Raw genomic sequence first — 19,757 nt, forward strand, 5'->3', positions numbered from 1 at the left:
GATGGGATATGCAAGGGGGAGGATGACGGCAAACTGGAGGTAGGTGAGTACTTGGGGAGAGAGACTGGAAGAAGTTGATGGCTTACTTGGGTGCAAATGTGGTAAGGGGGAGTGTAGATTGAGAGAAGCAAGTGGATGCCTTGGAGGATTAAAAAGTGTAATGAGTGGTGGACATTTGGGAATGAATGCTGGGAGGAGATTGTATGAAGGGGTGATTGTGCCAACAGTGCTGTGTGGGGCAGAAGCACGGAATGTAGAAGTTTAAATGTGTTTGAGATGAAGTGCCTGAGAGGTATAATGGGGGTTGCTGGGCTGGATGGGGTGGGGGTTGGGAGGGAAACAGGGATGGTGGGATTTATGGGAGGGTGTTGGGATGGTTTGGACACATGGAGGGAAGGATTGGTGAAAGAGGTGTGGAGGGCAGAGGTGGGGGGTGATCATGAGGGGATGACCAAGGGTAGGATGGATGGATGGGGTAGGGGGGCAATGGGAGGGGGTTGTCTTTTGAGGAGGGAAGGGAGAAGACAGAAGATGGGGGTGAGTGGAGAGTGGTTGTGTATGGATGATGATGTGATACATGGAAGGGAGTGAGTGTGGGATAGGGGGAAGTAAGCATGAGCGATATTTTGACACAACCCAAAAGGATTTCTCCCAGTCTTCTCTTTTTCTGCATGAAGGGACGGGGAGGGGGGGGGGTCACATTAAATGAAGTGGCTTTGCTGCAGATGTACTGTCTTGTTACATTGTTTCTGACCCAGGGCAGTGGGTGAGATGCAGGGATGACCCATCATCCAGTAGGAGCCAAGATAAGAGGGCGGGAGGGGTGGTGAATGGGAGTGGAGTATGTGGGGATGAAATAGGTGGGAGTGGAGTATGTGGGGATGAAATAGGTGGGAGTGGAGTATGTGGGGATGAAATAGGTGGGAGTGGAGTATGTGGGGATGAAATAGGTGGGAGTGGAGTATGTGGGGATGAAATAGGTGGGAGTGGATTTATGCCTATGACTTTAGCTACCTTCCTTGTAAATGAGAAAAGCCATTGGTATATATATGTATATTAGTTTGGATGTAGTAATGGTAAAGTAAAAAAAAATATGGGACAATTTAAGGTCTGAACTGATCACTGGAAATGCATAGGATCCTAAAAAACACACACATACAGACACCACACAGGCACACACACATTATGGGAATTGTGGAGACAAAACTGAAAGGACCTCTATCAACAAGTATAGTGGGACAAGGTCTATACAACCACTGGGCAAAAAATATAACAGACAAGCAGGGAGGAGGTGTCATGATATTGACCAAAAAGGGTTTAAATGTGACAAAGATTAATGAAGGCAAAGGTAATGTAGAATTAATTATGATTAAAATTGTAAACAAAAAGATGAAAAGCAGAAAATTTGTAGCAGTGTATGTACCACCAAAAACACAGGCTTGGTCTGATAGCGATCATTCTAAATTATTGGAAGACACAATGAATGTGCTAAACGAGTTACTTAAAGAGGGTGGTAACATAGTAACCAAGGGCGGTTTCAATGCAAAGGATATAATCTGGGAAATTATAGTAAAAGGGGGAGAACTTTGGAGCAACATTCTACTGGATATGACCATCGAGTACACCTTAACACAATACTAGATATAGAAACAATGAGGAACCATCGAAACTAGACTTAATATGAACTTCTGAATCAGATATCATGAACAAAATGGAGTACAAAACACCAATTGGGAAGTGTGACCATATACTAATAGAGTTTGAATTAAAAGAACAAAACAATGTAGGTAGTAATGATAAACATAGAGAAGGAAGATTAATGTACAACAAAATGGGTTCTGCAAAACTAAGAAAAAATTTCCAAAACACAAACTGGGATAAATTCTCCAAAGAGGAAACAAAGATGGAAGACAAATGGAACATATTCAAAGAAAAGTACAAGGAAGGAATTGGTAAATATGTACCAAAGAAGAAGCAAAAAGAGATTTATATTAAGTGTTGCTATAACAAAAGGTGCTCAGATGAGAGGGAGGGTGGGAGGGGTGTGGAGTGTATTTAGGGATGAAATGGGTGGGAGTGTTTTTATGCCTTTCCCTTTTTGGCTACCTCCCTTGGAAGGGGGAAAAAGCCTTGGTATATGTATGTATAACAAAAAGTGTAGTGATGCTAAAGATCGAAGAGACAAAGCCTGGAAAAGATGGAAAAGAGACAAAAAAAAAAAGCATCCAAATGGCAAACATATAAAACTTAGGAACAAATATGTGAATATACGCAGGAAAGAAAAAAGAAATAATGAAAAATATATTATAAACAAATGTAAGAATCAACCTAAACTCTTTTACAGATATATAAATGACAAATTAAAGGATAAACACAAAATAGTAAAATTGCGTGAAAGAGATAAAGAATATATAGATGACACAGAAATGGCAGAAGTTATGATCAGACATTTCAGGTCTGTTTTTACAATTGAAAGCTCACAAATTTGGGAAGATGGACAACAAGAAAGATACCCTAAAATGAAAGAAATAAAGGTAACATAGAAAGAAATAAGAGATCAAATAAAAAAAACCTAGATGTTAGGAAATCGCATGGACTGGATGGAATTGCAAATTGGATACTGAAAGAGTGTATAGACGAACTTACAGACAAATTATACAAGATAATAGACTTTTCCCTCAAAGAAGGAAAGGTACCACAAGATTGGAAAGATGCAGACATAGTACTAATATATAAAGGAGAAAATAAAGAAGATCCTACAAACTTCAGACCAGTATCGCTTACAAGCACAGTAACAAAAATATGCGAAAAAGTTATCAGAAACAAATGAACCAAACACTTGGAAGAAAATAAAATAGTAAACCCTAAACAATTTGGCTTTAGAAGTGAAAGATTATGTACCACAAACTTAATATGCTTTTACTCAAGATTAATTGACAGCTTTCCTCCTATCCCATATATCTGCAGTACCTCCCACAGTGCCTTCCTGTCTACCCTGTCGTAAGCCTTTTCCAGATCCATAAAAGCCCAAAAAACATCCTTACCTTTTCCTATAGCTTTCTCACATATCTGCCTTACCACAAAAATCTGATCTACACATCCCCTACCTGTCCTAAAACCACAGTTCCTCACCAATTACTCCCTCTGTTCCTCTTCTAATCCTCTCAATCAAGACCCTCCCATAAGCCTTCCCAACTACACTCAACAAACTGATCCCTCTGTAACTACTACACTCACACTTGTCCCCCTTTCCTTTGTAAAGCAGAACTATACAGGCACTCCTCCAGTCTTCTGGCACTCTACCCTCTCTTAAACAAACATTAAATAACCTCACCAGCCAGTCCACCATAACTGTACCTCCTTTCTTCAGACATTCTGCATGGCATCCATCCAACCCAGGTGCCTTACCTGCTCTCATCATCTTAATGGCTGCTTTCACTTCATCCTTCCCTATTTCTCCTCCATTTTCCTCACTCATCACTCTCATTTTCTTAGCACTTCCCACTGCAACTACCTTTCCCTCCCTATCCTCCTTCACATTTAGCAACTCCCTAAAATACTCTGCCCACCTTCCTCTCACTGCCTTCTCTTCCATTATCATCTCTCCATCTACACCTTTTACCTTTTCTTCTCTACTTGATTCGCCTCCTCTTCCTCTTTTAACTTCCTTCCAAAACATCTTTTTATTACTTTCAAAATTTTCTGTCATACTCTTTCCCCATTTCACATCTGCTCTCCTCTTTGCTTCCTTTATTTTATGCTTAACTTCCTTTCTCTTTACTTTGTACCTCTCATACGATTTGTAGCCAATCTATGAATGCCTTCTTCTTCTCTTCTACACCCTTCTTTGCTTCCTCATCCCACCACTTACTACCCTTCTTTCTATTTCCTCCCACCCTCCTTGTTCCACACACCATCTTTGCACACCTTATGACTCCCTCCTTGAACCATCCCCATTCCTCCTCCACTCCTAGTTCTACTCTATCCTTTACTCTCTCCCACTCCTCTCTCAACTTCTTCTTATACTCATTCTCCTTTTTTCCTTCATTTAAGCAGTTCACTCTAAGTACCTCCCTACCTTCTGCCTTTTTCCTCTTTCTCCACCTATTCTCCACTCTCAATTTACCTTCCACCAAGAAATGATCTGATATTCCCCTACTCTCTCCCCTTAGAACATCCTTAACTCTTCCTACCATACTCCTAGTCACCACTATATAGTCCATTAATCTCTATCTGCCACCCTTCCATCCACCACCCTCTCCCATGTGTATTTATGCTTGACTTTCTTCTTAAACACTGTATTTGCTATCATCAACTCTCTTTCAAGACACATCTCCACCATCAACTCTCCACTACAATTTTTGCCTCAAACTCCATAATTTCCAATCACTCCATCAATTGGTTCATTTCCTACCCTAACATTTAGGTCTCCCAATACAACTACATTGACATTTCTCCTTAATCCCTCTATGCACTCATTTATATCTACCCAGAATGCCTCTCTTTCCTCTACGTTCTTCTCACTACCAGGCCCATACACACTTACAAAAACCCACATCTCCTTTCCCAGCTTCACCTTCATCCACATCAACCTTGATGACACCTCCTTCCACTCCACTACCCGCTTACTTATCTCTTCACTTACTAGTATAGCCATCCCTTCTCTCCCTCGTCCCCTCTTCACTCCTGAGTACCTCCCAGCTACACTCCCAAACTCACAGTTGCCCTTTCCTTTCATTTTAGTTCACTCAAAGCCAGTACATCCATCTTTCTTCTCACAAACATACTGCCTATCTCTTCCCTTTTACTCTCATCTGTATCACATCCATGCACATTTAAAGACCCAAACCTTAGGGTACTGGTTGGAAAGCTCCCAGACCCTCTTATGCCTTTTCTTTCTTTTTTAGGAATGTCCCCTTTTGAGGCTACAGGTAGTAGCACTCCTAATCCCATCCCCCATCCCTTTTTTGTCGCCTTTCACAACTCAAGTGGAAATACTTGGTGGCAGTATTCTTTTCCCTCACCACAGGGTAGGCGAAAAAAGGAAATGAATATTCAGAGAAATGGTACAGGACAGTAACAAGAGGTTGGGGGACAGCATAACGGAGGGACAGTCGTAGTATAAAAAGTGTCATCATTTTTCTATGTAGAGTTTTCCTTTATCACAGCCAAAATGATGTGTGGCTCTGGTCCGTAGGGGCGCCCCAAATAGACCCTAAAGTATCAACTGCATGCTATTTTGCCACAATAACATGCAGCCAATACCCCAGATAATACCCCAGATAATAATAATAAAAAAGGGTAATAATAATACTAACCTGTTCATGCACTGTAGCCTTACGACTAGGGTCAGGATCATGACCTTCTAGCTTCACTTTAACACGACGCCACACACTGAGAGCATATACATTGTGTTCTTGAACAACTGGAGAGAAAAAATAATCACCCAATTAGAAATCAATTAGATTCAAGTTCAGCAGAAAGTATCAGTATGTAGTGTTATCTTATTTGTATTAAACTCGTTTTTCTAACCTTTCCCTGTAATGGGATGTCTTTTCACTTTGGGTTTGTAGTCTGGGGACCCAGAAACAGCAGGAACTGGAGATGACATCACAAGACTAAGCTGTCTCTGAAGAGGAGGTCGAGAAGTCCTCGTATCTCCTGTTGTGCCTGTCTGACCCCCACACTGCTCTTCAACTTTCTCTTCAGTAACACACCGATTTCCGAAGTCTAATAACTGGTCATATATGATACCTATAATCACAGAAAATTAGTTTCTGAAAATCTGGGTAAGATCAAAAATTTGTTACTACAGAACATAAAAAATTTCAAAACAGATGTAATTTAAAACTTACTAGTTTGTTTTGACACATGTTGAAGTGTTTGAATGTAGACAGGAATCTTCTGGGGCATAAGTGACTCGTGTAGTAGCTGGCGAATTAATGAAGTCATTGTCTCTGAATAGTTTCGATACAATATCAAATAGTCTTCGACTCCACTTATTCCTGTTCCTTCATACTGCACAGGGGAAAAAAAAATGTAGTAAATGGTGCCAATGTCAACAATCAATATTTCAATATCTTCCCATTTTTAATTAAAGTTGCATATTCCACTTATGTATACAATATCTCCTAATCACAGCTGCTGAGATTCAATTTCAGGACTGCTAACTAGGCATGTGATCTTTAGCAGCCCCAACTATACAAGAACCTACAGATGGACATGAACTTCATCAATGATTTTTACAGTCTTTCTAGTCATTCAGATAAGGACTAGACTCTCTGGGGGAGAGAGAATAAAAAAATTACCTTTGCCATGCTCTTTAGAAGAGTTCGCACATCTGAGATAAGCTTGTGATGGGTCGACAAATGGGAACGCAAACTGATGACCGCCATTTTAACCCCTTCAGCAGCACTGTTTACTGTATTACCTTTTTCTTTAACTTGCTTTGTCAGCCTCTCAATATGATCTGCAACAAGTGGTAAAAAACAATATATTAATCTAATTAGTGAGAAATTTCCTATTCTATCCACAAACATGTTTAGGGCTTTTTCCCCCTTACCAGGGAGAGCCAATTCAAAAAGCACATACCCACTTCCATCCACCACCCTTTCCTCCCTCTCATCTTAACTCATCATGGATAACAGGTCATCCCTGTATCCTGCCACTGCCCTGGGTCAGAAGCAATGCAGCAAGATACAGCACATCCAAAGCAAAGTGACTTCATATAATTGGCAACCCCAATCCCTCTCCATCCCCTGATGCAGAAATCACTGGGCTGCATCAAAGTATCAACACAACCACTCCCTAACCCCCTAACCCCACCCCTCCCTTCCTTGCATCATAGTATCATCTATACACAGCCACCCTCCACTCGACCCTATTTCCTACCTTCTCCCTTTGGGCTGCATCAAAATACCAACACATAACCACTCCCTAACCCATTCCTCAAATCCCCCACCCCTCCCTTCCTTGCATCACAGTATCATCTATACACAGCCATTCTCCACTCAACCCTATCTCCTACCTTCTCCCTTCCTTGCTCAAAAGACATTACCATCTTGCTCAATGCCCCTTTCACTCCATCCATCCATCTAATCCTTGGTCATTCCCTCAAGTTCACTATCCACCTCTGCCTTCCACACCTCTTTTACTAATCTATTTAACTCATTCTTTCCATGTGTCCATACCATCCCAATACTCTTTCATTAACCCTATCTGCCATCTTCTTTTCTATCCTAGCTCTCCTCACCTCCTCATTTCTCACTCTATCCAACCTTGTAACCCCTACCATACTTCTCAGACATTTCATCTCAAACACATTCAAACTTTTCCTCTCTGCCTCTCTTAAATTCCAAGTCTCTGCCCCATACAGTGCTGTTGGCACAATCATCCCTTCATATAATCTCCTCTTTGCATCCATTCCCAAATGCCTATTTCTCATCACACTTTTCAATTCCACAAAGCATTTACTTGCTTCTCTCAATCTACAATTTACCTCCACCTCCACTCCTCCCTTTCCTGTCACATGCAGCCCCAAATACCTACAGCTATCCACTTCCTCCAACCTCTCTCCTCTATGACTTACTTCCAACTTACTTTTACCCATATTTACATTCAACTTTCTCCTACTGCATGCCCTCCCAAACTCCATAATGGCCCAAAAAATGTTCTTACTTTTTGCTCAAGTTTTTTCACATATCTGTCTGATTACTAAAATCTAAACCCACATTGTTCCTCACCAATCACTCCTGTTCCCCTCATAATCCTCTCAATTAAAGCATTCCCAACTACACTCAACAAACTGATCCCTCTGAAATTACTACACTCACATTTGCCCCCTTTCCCCTTGTAAAGTGGAACTATATAGGCACTACTCCAGTCATCTGGCACACTACCCTTTATTTTGTATAATAATCATAACTGTTGCCTCTTGTTCCACTAACTGGAAACCTGCTGTTTCAATGTCACAAGCTTGTAGTGGTAGGAGGAGGGGAGCAGTCACTGATTACCCTTTCTCCTTATAGGAAAAGGTGGCAGAAAATAATGTTAAAGTTGATGGAAAGAGATCTTGGTTCCAGTCTGGATATGTTAACAATTTTGAAGACAATAGGGAGATGATTTTCTTTGACATCCTACCTTGCAGATTCCCACTGTTGATCTTCCTATCTATCTATATACTAAGGGCTTTTCCCCACCTTATAAGGGAGGTAGTCAAGTCAACACTCACATACCCACTCCCATCCACTCCACCCCAATTAACTGAGGCAGCCTTGCTGTGGTCTTCCTACAATGTATATTATTCTCTAAATGTGTACTTCCAAGGTGTGGCCCTAAATTTACCTGAGACAGCATTTGATGCTTGTTGAACCCACTGTGTGTCGAGATCCCCCGTGAGAGGACAAAGGGTGATCAACATTTCTTCTTGTGGGGAAACACTTACTGGATACCGTTCTGTCAGCATACAACTCTCCTGGCATGTATTTAGAAGCTAGAACATAAAAAATATACAGATTAATGAATCAATCAAATTTCATCCTCTACTGAAACCAACTTTATTATAAAAGCAGTTTGGGGAAAAGGAAAAAATATTAAATGAGGAAACTGAATACATACAAATACCTAAGGCTTTTTCCTCCTTACAAAGGAGGTAGCCAAAAAACAAAGGCATAAAAACTATTCCCACCCATTCCATCCCTAATACACTCCACTCCCCTCCACCCTCTACCCTCCCTCTTATCTTGGTACCTCCTGGATGACAGGTCATCCCTGCATCTTGTCCACTGCCCTGGGTCAGAAGCAGTGACTCAAGACACAGCACATCCACAGCAAGGCCGCTTCATTAAATCGGTGACCTCGAAAAGGAGATGGGGAGAAATCCCTTCAGGCTGCATCAAATATTTCTCATAAATACTTCCTCACCCCCCATCCCCACATCCATTCCACTTCATATATCACAACATCATCCATATACAACCATTCTACATTCACCCGTCTTCTGTCCTCTCCCGTCCTTCCTCAAAGCCCCTTTCACCCCATCCATCCATCTCATCCTAGGTCGCCCCCTCATGTTCACTCACTCTACATCTGCCTTCCATACCTCTTTTACTAGTCTTTCTTCACTCATTCTTTCCATGTGTCCAAACCATCCCAATACTCTTTCATCCACCCTATCTCCCAATTCCCTTACCACCCCCGTTCTCCTCCTCACCTCCTCATTTCTCTCTCTATCCAGCCTAGTAACCCCTATCATACTTCTCAGACACTTCATCACAAACACATTCAAACTCCTTCTCTCTTCCTCTCTTATGTTCTATGTTTCTGCCCCATACAGTGCTCTTGGCACAATCACTCCTTCATACAATCTCCTCTTAGCATCCATTCCCAAATGTCTATTTGGAGTGACTTTATAGTGACTTTAAAATGTATAGATTTCAATACATTAGCATACATTTATGGATCTCATTTCAATCAACTTACTGATGTGAAACTGGCATCAAACTTCAAAGCATCTACAGTTTGTGTTCGCAATGCTTCATAATGAAGGATAGAATTACAGATTGTTACAATCTCTGTTGTCATTCTAAGCAGATCAGATACACTTGCCAAACCAACTTCAACTCCTGCAGTGAATTCTTCTAGAGCCTGAATGAAGACATCAATACTGGATCAACATGATATCTACATATATGATTATCTATAATATGATCAACACTCCAATTTTACTACTATTAGAATAACCACTGTTTTTTTCTTCTTTTTAATGTTAATAATAAAGTCAAAGCTTCAAGAATAGAAAGTCCGATTAACTAAAATCCCCTAATATAGTTTCAAACCTGTGCAATAGAGGGATTAGACCCAGCACCCCACTTGAGACGTTGCTGCACATTTGTAGTCAAAGTTGAATACTTCTCATGTAGTTCTGTTACATTTTGATGGAGAGCCACCATGGTGCTCACACTAGTTCGTAGGTCACCCAAAAGGCCACCTCGGGCTGGGGGAATAAGCCATTTCTTTTCTATTTCTATTTTAATAGAGAATAATAATTTAATGTACTGCACTGAAATATTGCTGTAACCTATATTAACTGAAAGTATAAAAGCATATCTAACTAAGGAACATTGGGTATCATAAATTAATTACATGAAATTAAGACAGTTCAAATACCACACAAAAATAAAACCTAATATGTAAATGAATAATCTAGTCAAGAAAATTCAAAATTGAACCAAAAAATAAGGTGCTTACTTGGTTGTACTGGAGGTGCCATGACATGTTGTTTCAACAAGTCCTCATAGTACCACTGATGGCTGTGATGCTGCACCGTCACACGCTGTAAACTTGCACGCATTCCTTCTACTTCGCCTTCCCAATGTCTGTACAAAAATAATGACAAAGTTTAACAAGGACATAATCTAAAGGTTGAAAGGGGTTCATATGCCTTAAGTTCCTCCAAAACAGATATATGATACACACTAAATTGCCTTTTCCCCTTTATTAATGTTGTGTCAGTTACATGGAAGTGTGACATTCCCCTTGTAAGGGGGAAACAGCCCTTGATATGAGTATGTGTATGTCAGTCACATGATTGAGAGAAGGAGGGGTAAGAATAAAAATGCCATCATCATGTCACCATGTTCCCATGCATTATAAAAATCAGCTAAATTGGGCAGTGAGGGGACTGGTGAACCTTTCTGTATTTTCTTCCTGGAAAGAGTTGAGGTATTTGTCTCTCCCTTTACAAGGGGAAAGGGGTCACTGGTATATACACATACAAATACTTTACGTGAAGGTAATCTCAATAACTACCTGAGCAACAACTTCTTCCTGACAGAAGCCAGATGGAGATTAACTGCTGTTGATGCTCTGGTCATGAGATTATGATCCAGTGAGTTCAGATGGAAGCATCGCTCTAAGGATTCTTGTACAATACCTTCAACACTCACACGGCATTCCGTTCCCACATCTCGTGCCTCGATATATCCTGAACAAAATCATGATAATCAGCTTTCATTCATATCAATGGAACCTATTATGTATGAGCTTTCATAATTATAATCATAAGCCATTAGTTCTCATTCCTGCTTCACTTCTTGCAAATAGAATCTTCAATCATCTCTTACCTGTAACATTCACACCCATTTTTTGAGCGTGAAGGAGTAGAAGATGGGAAGACAGATGAGTTGGAAGTCCAAATAGTAATAACAAGACACAGTCACTTGCATAACGCCGTACTATTCTAAGGAGTTTATCTTCCTCGTTTGCTCCTGAGCCACTCCCATTGCTGCTCCCACCTAAGAATATTCCAAATTGTACTGTTAATAATCTCATTAGGAATTCAATTAATCAATCCATTGTCTCAGTTCTCTTTTGAAGAAGATCCCTATCTGCCAGCTGAGTTTTTGAAATGGGCAAGTCACTGTTTCCTTGTAGGTAATAAACAATCAATAATAAATAACCAGTTAATATATATATATATATATATCAAATGTCTGACATAAAAATCTCACCTGAGGATGACTTGATCTTTACAGCTGGAGAAAACTGATATGCTGTGGTGAAGAATTCAATCATTGTTTGAACTTTCTTGACACGTAAAATTGCTCTGACCACTTCACAAAGGGCAGAGTCTTGTAATGGGCCCTGCATCAAACAATGAAGAAGAAAGAAATTAAAAACATGATTCCTTTTAACTTTCTTCTTACAATAAATAAATAAATAAAAGAGATAAATAAATCAATAATTAGGATAAAAAAAGAACATTGTGCTTTGCAATATTAATACATACATACATATACCAAAGGGTTTTTCTCCCTCATAAGGGAGGTAACCAAAAAACAAAGGCATAAATACCACTCCCACCCATTCCATCCCTGACACACTCCACTCCCCTCCACCCTCTTCCCTCCCTCTCATCTGGGCACCTGGCATTATTCACACTGGAAGGAAAAAAAAAAAAAAAATCCTGATAAAAATTAAATCCATCAAGCCTTTGCCCCAGGTTTCTCTTGCAGGATACTTATGGCTCCCAGGTGGCCAGCAACAGCCACTGGGTTGGAAGAGGTATTGTGCTGCTATCTAAGTAAGGCTAAAGTAGGGCAATGTAAGGCGACAAGTTTGGTGTCTTCTATGTGGTGAATATATTTGGAGCCATTTGCATTTGTGGGTAGGCCTATTCTGTGCTGGTACTACTTTAATCAGTTTCTAGGTCTGATCCCAACACTACATACACATTCCTCCCAAAAAGGCCCTTACAATGAAGGTAGCCAAAAAACAAATGCATAGAAACCACTCCCATCCATTCCATCCCCTACATACTCCACTCCCCTCTACCCTCTTCCCTCCCTCTTATCTTGGCACCTCCTGGATGGCAGGTCATCCCTGCATCTTGTCCACTACCCTGGGTCAGAAGCAGTGTCGCAAGACACAGCACATCCACAGCAAGGCCACTTCATACTCATTTAAATAAATCCAAAAAGCCTCCCTCTCCTCAGTACCAAATCATATGCACTCACAAAAACCCACATCTCTCATCCCAATTTCATTTTTGTCTACATTATTCTTGAAGACAATTCCCTTCATTCCACTTTGACTGGTACAATATTGGAAATGTGTGAGAAAATTGTAAAAGATATATGAATGAAACATCTCAAAAAACAAAGAATATTAACAATCACTTTAGATTCAGAGATGGAAAGTCCTGTTTTACAAATCTACTAAATTTTTACTTGAGAGCGAGTGATGAGAAAGAGGGATGGGTGGACTGTGTAATCCTCTGACTGTGAAATCCTCTGACTAAGTGCCACAAAAGAGATAAAACGATTTCTCAAAAGATAGATGTACAAGATCAATAGTGAGAGAAGAAATGTCAGAATGGAGAATGTATGTGTGAATGGACCAGTGGTGTACTATAGGGCACACTTTTGGCACCTGTGATGTTCCTCATAAATATTAATGATATCACAAAAGGAATAAAAACCTATGTAAACTCATTTGCAGATGATCATGAAGAGAGTGAGAAGTCAGGAGGATTGTAAAATGTTACAAAACAAACTGGATAAAGTACATGAATGAAGTCTGCAGTGGAAAATTAATTTTAACACAACATAATGCAAAATATGAAAAAGGGTCAATGGAAGAAAAGACTGATGATGGATTACAAAACAGGATATGAAATGACAACAAAAGCACAGGAGGAAAAGAACCTAGGGATCATAATCACCTGAAGCACAAGAAATAAATAAAAAAGGAGAGATCTATATCATGTTGAAAAATCTAAGAGTGTCATTTCATTACATGGATGAAGACATGATGAAGAAAATCAATGAAAGCTTGATATAACCCAGACTGTAATACACAGCAGTGATGAGATCCCATATCTAAATAACCACTTCAGTACGATGATGCCTACGTAGGTGTCACGAGGCGCAAGTGGGTACACGAGGATGCCGACATCAGCATATTGATCATATATATATTTTTTGTAGTTATACACAAGTTAGCCCCGAATTCTGTGAACTGGTTTGATCACATTTTCTGTATTTACCTAGTTGTATTATACAAGAAGGTAGCTATGCTCGTGGTGACCCATCTTTGTATCTTTCAGCATCAACTTTTTTCTTAAAATCTTGAATAGTGTTTGCACACACATTTTCTTTGTCTCATTTGTTCCAAGTGTCTATCACTCTGTGTGGGAAACTATTTTTTTCAGATCTCTTCTGTAATTATCTTTTTTGAGTTTCTTTTTGTGTCCTCTTCTTTTTCCATTGTCCCATTTCAATAAATCATTCTTATCTAGAATTTCCATTCCTTTCATAATTCTATAGATAGTAGGTCTCCTCTTTCCCTTCTTTGTTCCAGAGTTGGTACGGTAATTCTAATTTGGACAGTCTTTGTTCATGTGTCATTTTGGAAAGAGTTGGTGCCAGTTTTGTTGTTGCTCTTTGTATTCTTTCTCATTTTTTTATATTCTTTTTGGTACTGGGTATCCATAGTGTTGATGCATACTCGAGTTTTGGTCTTATTAGTGTAGTTAGAATTTTTTTTATCACTTCCTTGTCCAAATAGACAAATGCAACTTTTATTGACCTCAATAAATTGTAGGTCTCTCCAACTATTTTATTGATATGCTTGTCTGGTGTCATGTCTTTGCTGATCATGATTCCAAGGTCTATTTCCAAGTTTACTTTTTTGACCTCTTCTTCACCAATTCTATAATCTCTCGATATTCTGTTTTTACTTTTTCCAAATACTATTATACTCCATTTCTTGACATTGAATTTCACTTCCCACTTTTGAGTCCATTTCCAGATCTTGTCCAAGTCTTGTTGTAATGAGTTGCAATCCTCCTCCGTTCTTACTTTCTTTAGTATTTTTGCATCGTCTGCAAAGAAATTCATATAACACTCTACTCCTTCATCCATGTCATTTATGTATATGGCAAACATGATTGGGGCCAGTACTGATCCCTGCAGGACACCACTTATCATTTCTTCCCAATTTGAGAATTTATCTCTGATTACTACTCTCATTTTCCTTCCAGCCATGAAATCCTTCATCCATTCCAATAATTTTCCTCCACTGACTCTATTTTCCTTAGTTTCTTGTGTGGTACCTTATCAAATGCCTTTTGTAGGTCCAGAAAGGCACAGTCTGCCCAACTATCTCTTGTGGATAGTTTTAGATACTTGGGTGCAAATGTAGCAGGAAAAGGTGGAGTGAAGGTGGAGGTAGAATGTAGATTGAGAGAAGCGAGTAAATGCCTTGGTGGATTGAAGAGTGTAATGAGGAATAGATATTTGGGAATGGATGCTAAGAGGAGACTGTATGAAGGAGTGATTGTGCCAACAGCACTGTATGGGGCAGAAACATGGAACATAAGAGAGGAAGAGAGAAGGAGTTTGAATGTGTTTGAGATGAGGTGTCTGAGAAGTATGATGGGGGTTACTAGTCTGGATAGAGTGAGAAATGAGGAGGTGAGGAGGAGAACGGGGGTGGTAAGGGAGTTGGGAGATAGGGTTGATGAAAGAGTATTAGGATGGTTTGGACACATGGAAAGAATGAGTGAAGAAAGACTAGTAAAAGAGGTATGGAAGGCAGATGTGGAGGGAGTGAACATGAGGGGACGTCCTAGGATGAGGTGGATGGATGGGGTGAAGGGGGCTTTGGGGAAGAGGGGAATGACTGTTGAGGAAGGATGGGAGAGGACAGAAGACAGGGGTGAATGGAGAATGGTTGTATATGGATGATGTTGTGATGCATGAGGTGGAATGGGTGGGGGGATGGGGGGTGAGGTAGTATGTGTGAGCAAAATTTGACGCAGCCCGAAGGGATTTCTCCCCGTCTTCTCCTTTTATGCATGGGGGGATGGAGAGGGGGGGTCGCCAATTTAATGAAGCGGCCTTGCTGTGGATGTGCAGTGTCTTGCGACACAGCTTCTGACCCAGGGCAGTGGACAAGGTGCAGGGATGACCTGTCATCCAGGAGATGCTAAGATAAGAGGGAGGGTGGAGGGGTGTGGAGTGTATTCAGGGATGGAATGGGTGGGAATGATTTTATGCCTTTTCCTTTTTGGCTACCTCCCTTGTAAGGGGGAAAAAGCCTTGGTATATGTATGTATGTAGAAGCAGATCAAGTTTGTTGTACATGATCTTCCTTGTCTGAATCCAAATTGATTTGGATTCAGTTTAGTTTTTTTCTTCCAAATGTTTAACCCATCTATTTTTGATGACCTTTTCGCAAATTTTTGTTACTGCGCTTGTCAGGGAGACCAGTCTGTAATTTGATGGATCTTCCTTGTTTCCTCCCTCATAAATCGGTACAATGTTAGCATTCCTCCAGTCCTGTGGCACTTTTCCTTCTTGAAGTGATGATTTAATTATACTGTATATTCTATCTGTTAATTTCTCCATGCATTCTTTCAGTATCCAATTTGCAATTCCATCTGGACCATGTGATTTTCTGATGTCAAGTGTTTTGATTTGGTTGCTGATTTCCTTCTGTGTTACAATTATTTCTTTTATTGGGGGGGATATCTCTATTTTCTCACAGTTAGGTGAGTTTTCTATTGTAAATACTGATTTGAAGTGGTTTTTCATAATTTCAGCCATTTCCAGTTCTTCTGTATATTTGTATTTACCTTGGTGCAGCTTTTCTATTTCTTGTTTATTCTTCAGTTTGCCATTTACATACATACATACATACATACATATACCAAGGCTTTCTCCCCCTTCCAAGGGAGGTAGCCAAAAAGGGAAAGGCATAAAAACACTCCCACCCATTTCATCCCTAAATACACTCCACACCCCTCCCACCCTTCCTCTCATCTGAGCACCTCCTGGATGACGGGTCATCCCTGAACCCTGCCCACCGCCCTGGGTCAGAAGCAGTGTCGCAAGACACAGTACATCCACAGCGAGGCCGCTTCATTTAATCGGCGACCCCCCTCTCCGTCCCCCTTTGCATATAAAGCGAGGACGGGGAGAAATCCCTTCGGGCTGCGTCAAAATTTACTCACACATACTACCCCACCCCCCACTTCCCCGCCCATTTCTCCTCATGCAGTCACAACATCATCCATATACAACCATTCTCCACTCACCTCTGTCTTCCGTCCTCTCCCTTCCTTCCTCAACAGACATTCCCCTCTTCCCCAAAGCCCCCTTCACCCCATCCATCCACCTCATCCTAGGACGTCCCCTCATGTTCACTCCCTCCACATCTGCCTTCCATACCTCTTTTACTAGTCTTTCTTCACTCATTCTTTCCATGTGTCCAAACCATCCTAATATTCTTTCATCAACCCTATCTCCCAAATCCTTTTTCACCCCTGTTCTCCTCCTCACCTCCTCATTTCTCACTCTATCTAGCCTAGTAACCCCCACCATACTTCTCAGACACCTCATCTCAAACACATTCAAACTCCTCTCTTCTTCTCTTATGTTCCACGTTTCTGCCCCATACAGTGCTGTTGGCACAATCACTCCTTCATACAGTCTCCTCTTCGCATCCATTCCCAAATGTCTATTCCTCATTACACTCTTTAAACCACCAAGGCATTTACTCGCTTCTCTCAATCTACATTCTACCTCCACCTTCACTCCACCTTTTCCTGCTACACTTGCACCCAAGTATCTAAAACTATCCACTTCCTCCAGTCGCTCTCCCTTAATGCTCACTTCCAGTCTACTGCCACTTTCACCCCTTGTACATCTCATCACCTTACTTTTACCCACATTTATCTTTAGCTTTCTTCTATCACATACTCTCCCAAACTCTGCCACCAGCTTCCTCAATCCCTCCTCTGACCCTGCCACAAGCGCAGTGTCGTCCGCAAACAACAGCTGGCTCACCTCCCACTTTTCTCCATTTTCTTTAACCATCTCCAATCCCTGACATTGGTAATAAATTAAAATATCCAAAACACTTCATTGACATAGCTCAAAACACAGCAATCCAATCCCTGACATTGGTAATAAATTAAAATATCCAAAACACTTCATTGACGTAGCTCAAAACACAGCAAAGAAATCTTTTTATAGTCTTACTGATAAATTCACTGGTATACAGAAGAAAAAAAAAGAATTTCTGGCATGGAATTTTAGAACAGTTTTAGACTAATTTGAGGGTGCTGAATTCAAATCTGATCACAGATTTTCTCTATCACATCACGTTTTTGCGCTATTGGTATATATCTTATTTTCATGAATTTCAAGAAAAAATTATCCTTCTCTTTAGTAGTGAAGCAAAAAGGCCAGATAATATGGCTTATTTTGGTAAATTTACTCTTCATTCTGTTTACTCAGTCTGCTTTGAATGATTTGGTTAGGGATATCTTTATCTACCAAAACAGTCTGCTGAACTGCTGGCTTCAAGACTGCAAGAAAATCGAATATTGAAACCCGGCACAAGTGTCTCATTTTATCGTAACAGAGAAACAGAACTGCGTAAATATTTCCATTCAGATGGCCAGCTTGTCTATTGTACTGATGTAGAAGGGCTACTTCTCTTCATGGGACTTCCAGCATATGATTCAAGGGATTGGAGGCTTTTCATTGACAGTTCCAAAAGAAGTTTGAAATGTGTTCTGTTACACAATGGAAATAAATATGGCTCTGTACCAATAGGTCATTCTGTAAAACTCAAAGAAGAATATAACAACATCAAGATTGTTCTAGAGAGGTTGCAATATCACTTTCATGAGTGGTTACTTTATGTCAATTTGAAAATGGTTAACTTTCTTTTAGGTCAGCAAGTTGGGTACACAAAATACCCATGTTTTCTGTGTTACTGGGACAGTAGAGCTACAGAGGAGCATTGGGTGAAAAAGCAGTGGCCTCAGCGACAGAGTTTGGCATCTGGTGATAAGAATGTCATCAATGATCCTCTAGTGGATAGGAAGAACATTGTCTTTCCTCCCTTGCACATAAAACTCGGATTGATGAAACAGTTCGTCAAAGCTTTAGATCACAGTGGAGAATGGTTCAGCTATATATGTTCAACTTTTCCTGGTCTTAGCGAAGAGAAGAAAAAGGATGGAATATTTGATAAGAATACTTATGAGAGATCCAAATTTTATCACATCAATGAATGAGAAAGCAGGAAGAGCTTGGAATGCCTTTTGTAATGTGGTGCAGAATTTTCTTGGGAATAAGAAAGCAGACAACTATGAAGAGATTGTGGAAGAGCTACTAATGAACCTGCGAGATCTTGGATGCTGAATGAGTATCAAGATTCACTATTTGCACAGCCATTTGGACAACTTTCCAGAGAACCTTGGGCATGTGAGCAAGGAACAAGGGGAGCGGTTTCATCAGGACATTAAAACGATGGAAGAACGGTATCAAGGACGTTGGGACTCACATATGATGGCAGATTATTGCTGGAGCTTGATGAGAGACAACCCAGAAGCTGTACATCAGAGATCGGCCAAGAAAAGAAAATTCAAATAATTGCTATTTGCTACTGATCTGTACATCACTTATATGTATTTTTATATTTTCTACTTTAATTCTGTCACTATATTAGATTTGCTGTATATAAACTTTGTAATCTTTGTTTTTATTTGATTAAGAATACGAAATTTAGTACAAAAAGTCACTTGTTTTCGTCATGAAACCCTTGATATATAGGCTGATGAGTCTTTTTCAACAAAAAAATGAAAAATTATACATCTCAAAATCCTGATGTGATAGACAAAAACTGAGTTCAGATTCGTGATCAGCAGCCCAAATTTAGTTCGAATTTGTTTTAAAACCTTTTGCCAGAAAAATCATGTTGACTCGTACTTTTAATAAATTTGGTGTCCAAGTTGTCTTTAAAAATATCAACACTGTTAAAAACAGGTTGATTAAAAATTCACCTGCTTGTAATGAAGGTTGTGTTTATAGTAACCCTTGCAAAAATTGTAACTTTAATTATATTGGACACACAGGCAAGGATTTAAAATTGAGAATTAATCAACATAAATATAACATGAGAACAGGGCAAGTTTCATGTGGATTGTTTTTGCATTTAAGGGATTTTAATCATTGCATTGATTGGGATAACACAAAGAAAATTGTCTTAAGCAAGGACATTAAGGAGAGGGATATCATAGAATGATGTTATATAAAAGCTTCATTTGAGAACAACGTGAATATGAGTATGGGAATGTATAAATTAGATAACTTTGTAACATAAATTGGTGACAGTAGCCGGGTCAAACGTCCAGCAGTGCTGAGAGAGTGAGGTCTCTATTGGACCTGTCCTAATTTCCC

General features: G+C 40.0%; 1 protein-coding gene across 8 annotated transcripts in view; it reads right to left on the reverse strand.

Annotated features, from left to right (window-relative positions):
* nonC (serine/threonine-protein kinase Smg1) overlaps nt 1–19,757 on the reverse strand; it is a 139,359-nt gene that overhangs the window by 2,274 nt on the left and 117,328 nt on the right. For 4 of the 8 annotated variants that reach the window (XM_076196838.1, XM_076196843.1, XM_076196839.1 and 1 more), the window contains 12 exons: nt 18,862–18,909; nt 11,511–11,643; nt 11,124–11,294; nt 10,810–10,984; nt 10,249–10,376; nt 9,837–10,024; nt 9,481–9,645; nt 8,344–8,491; nt 6,309–6,469; nt 5,856–6,018; nt 5,533–5,754; nt 5,319–5,425 (listed from right to left, as the gene is read on the reverse strand). In XM_076196838.1, the coding sequence (XP_076052953.1) occupies nt 5,319–5,425; nt 5,533–5,754; nt 5,856–6,018; nt 6,309–6,469; nt 8,344–8,491; nt 9,481–9,645; nt 9,837–10,024; nt 10,249–10,376; nt 10,810–10,984; nt 11,124–11,294; nt 11,511–11,643; nt 18,862–18,909 (1,809 nt within the window). The remainder of the gene's footprint in view (nt 1–5,318; nt 5,426–5,532; nt 5,755–5,855; nt 6,019–6,308; nt 6,470–8,343; nt 8,492–9,480; nt 9,646–9,836; nt 10,025–10,248; nt 10,377–10,809; nt 10,985–11,123; nt 11,295–11,510; nt 11,644–18,861; nt 18,910–19,757) is intronic. The other 4 variants (XM_076196842.1, XM_076196841.1, XM_076196840.1 and 1 more) reach the window with 3 other exon arrangements.

Source organism: Oratosquilla oratoria, chromosome 13, assembly GCF_046742065.1.
Source record: "Oratosquilla oratoria isolate Oo_2021 chromosome 13, ASM4674206v1, whole genome shotgun sequence".
Taxonomy (NCBI): Eukaryota; Metazoa; Arthropoda; class Malacostraca; order Stomatopoda; family Squillidae; genus Oratosquilla; species Oratosquilla oratoria.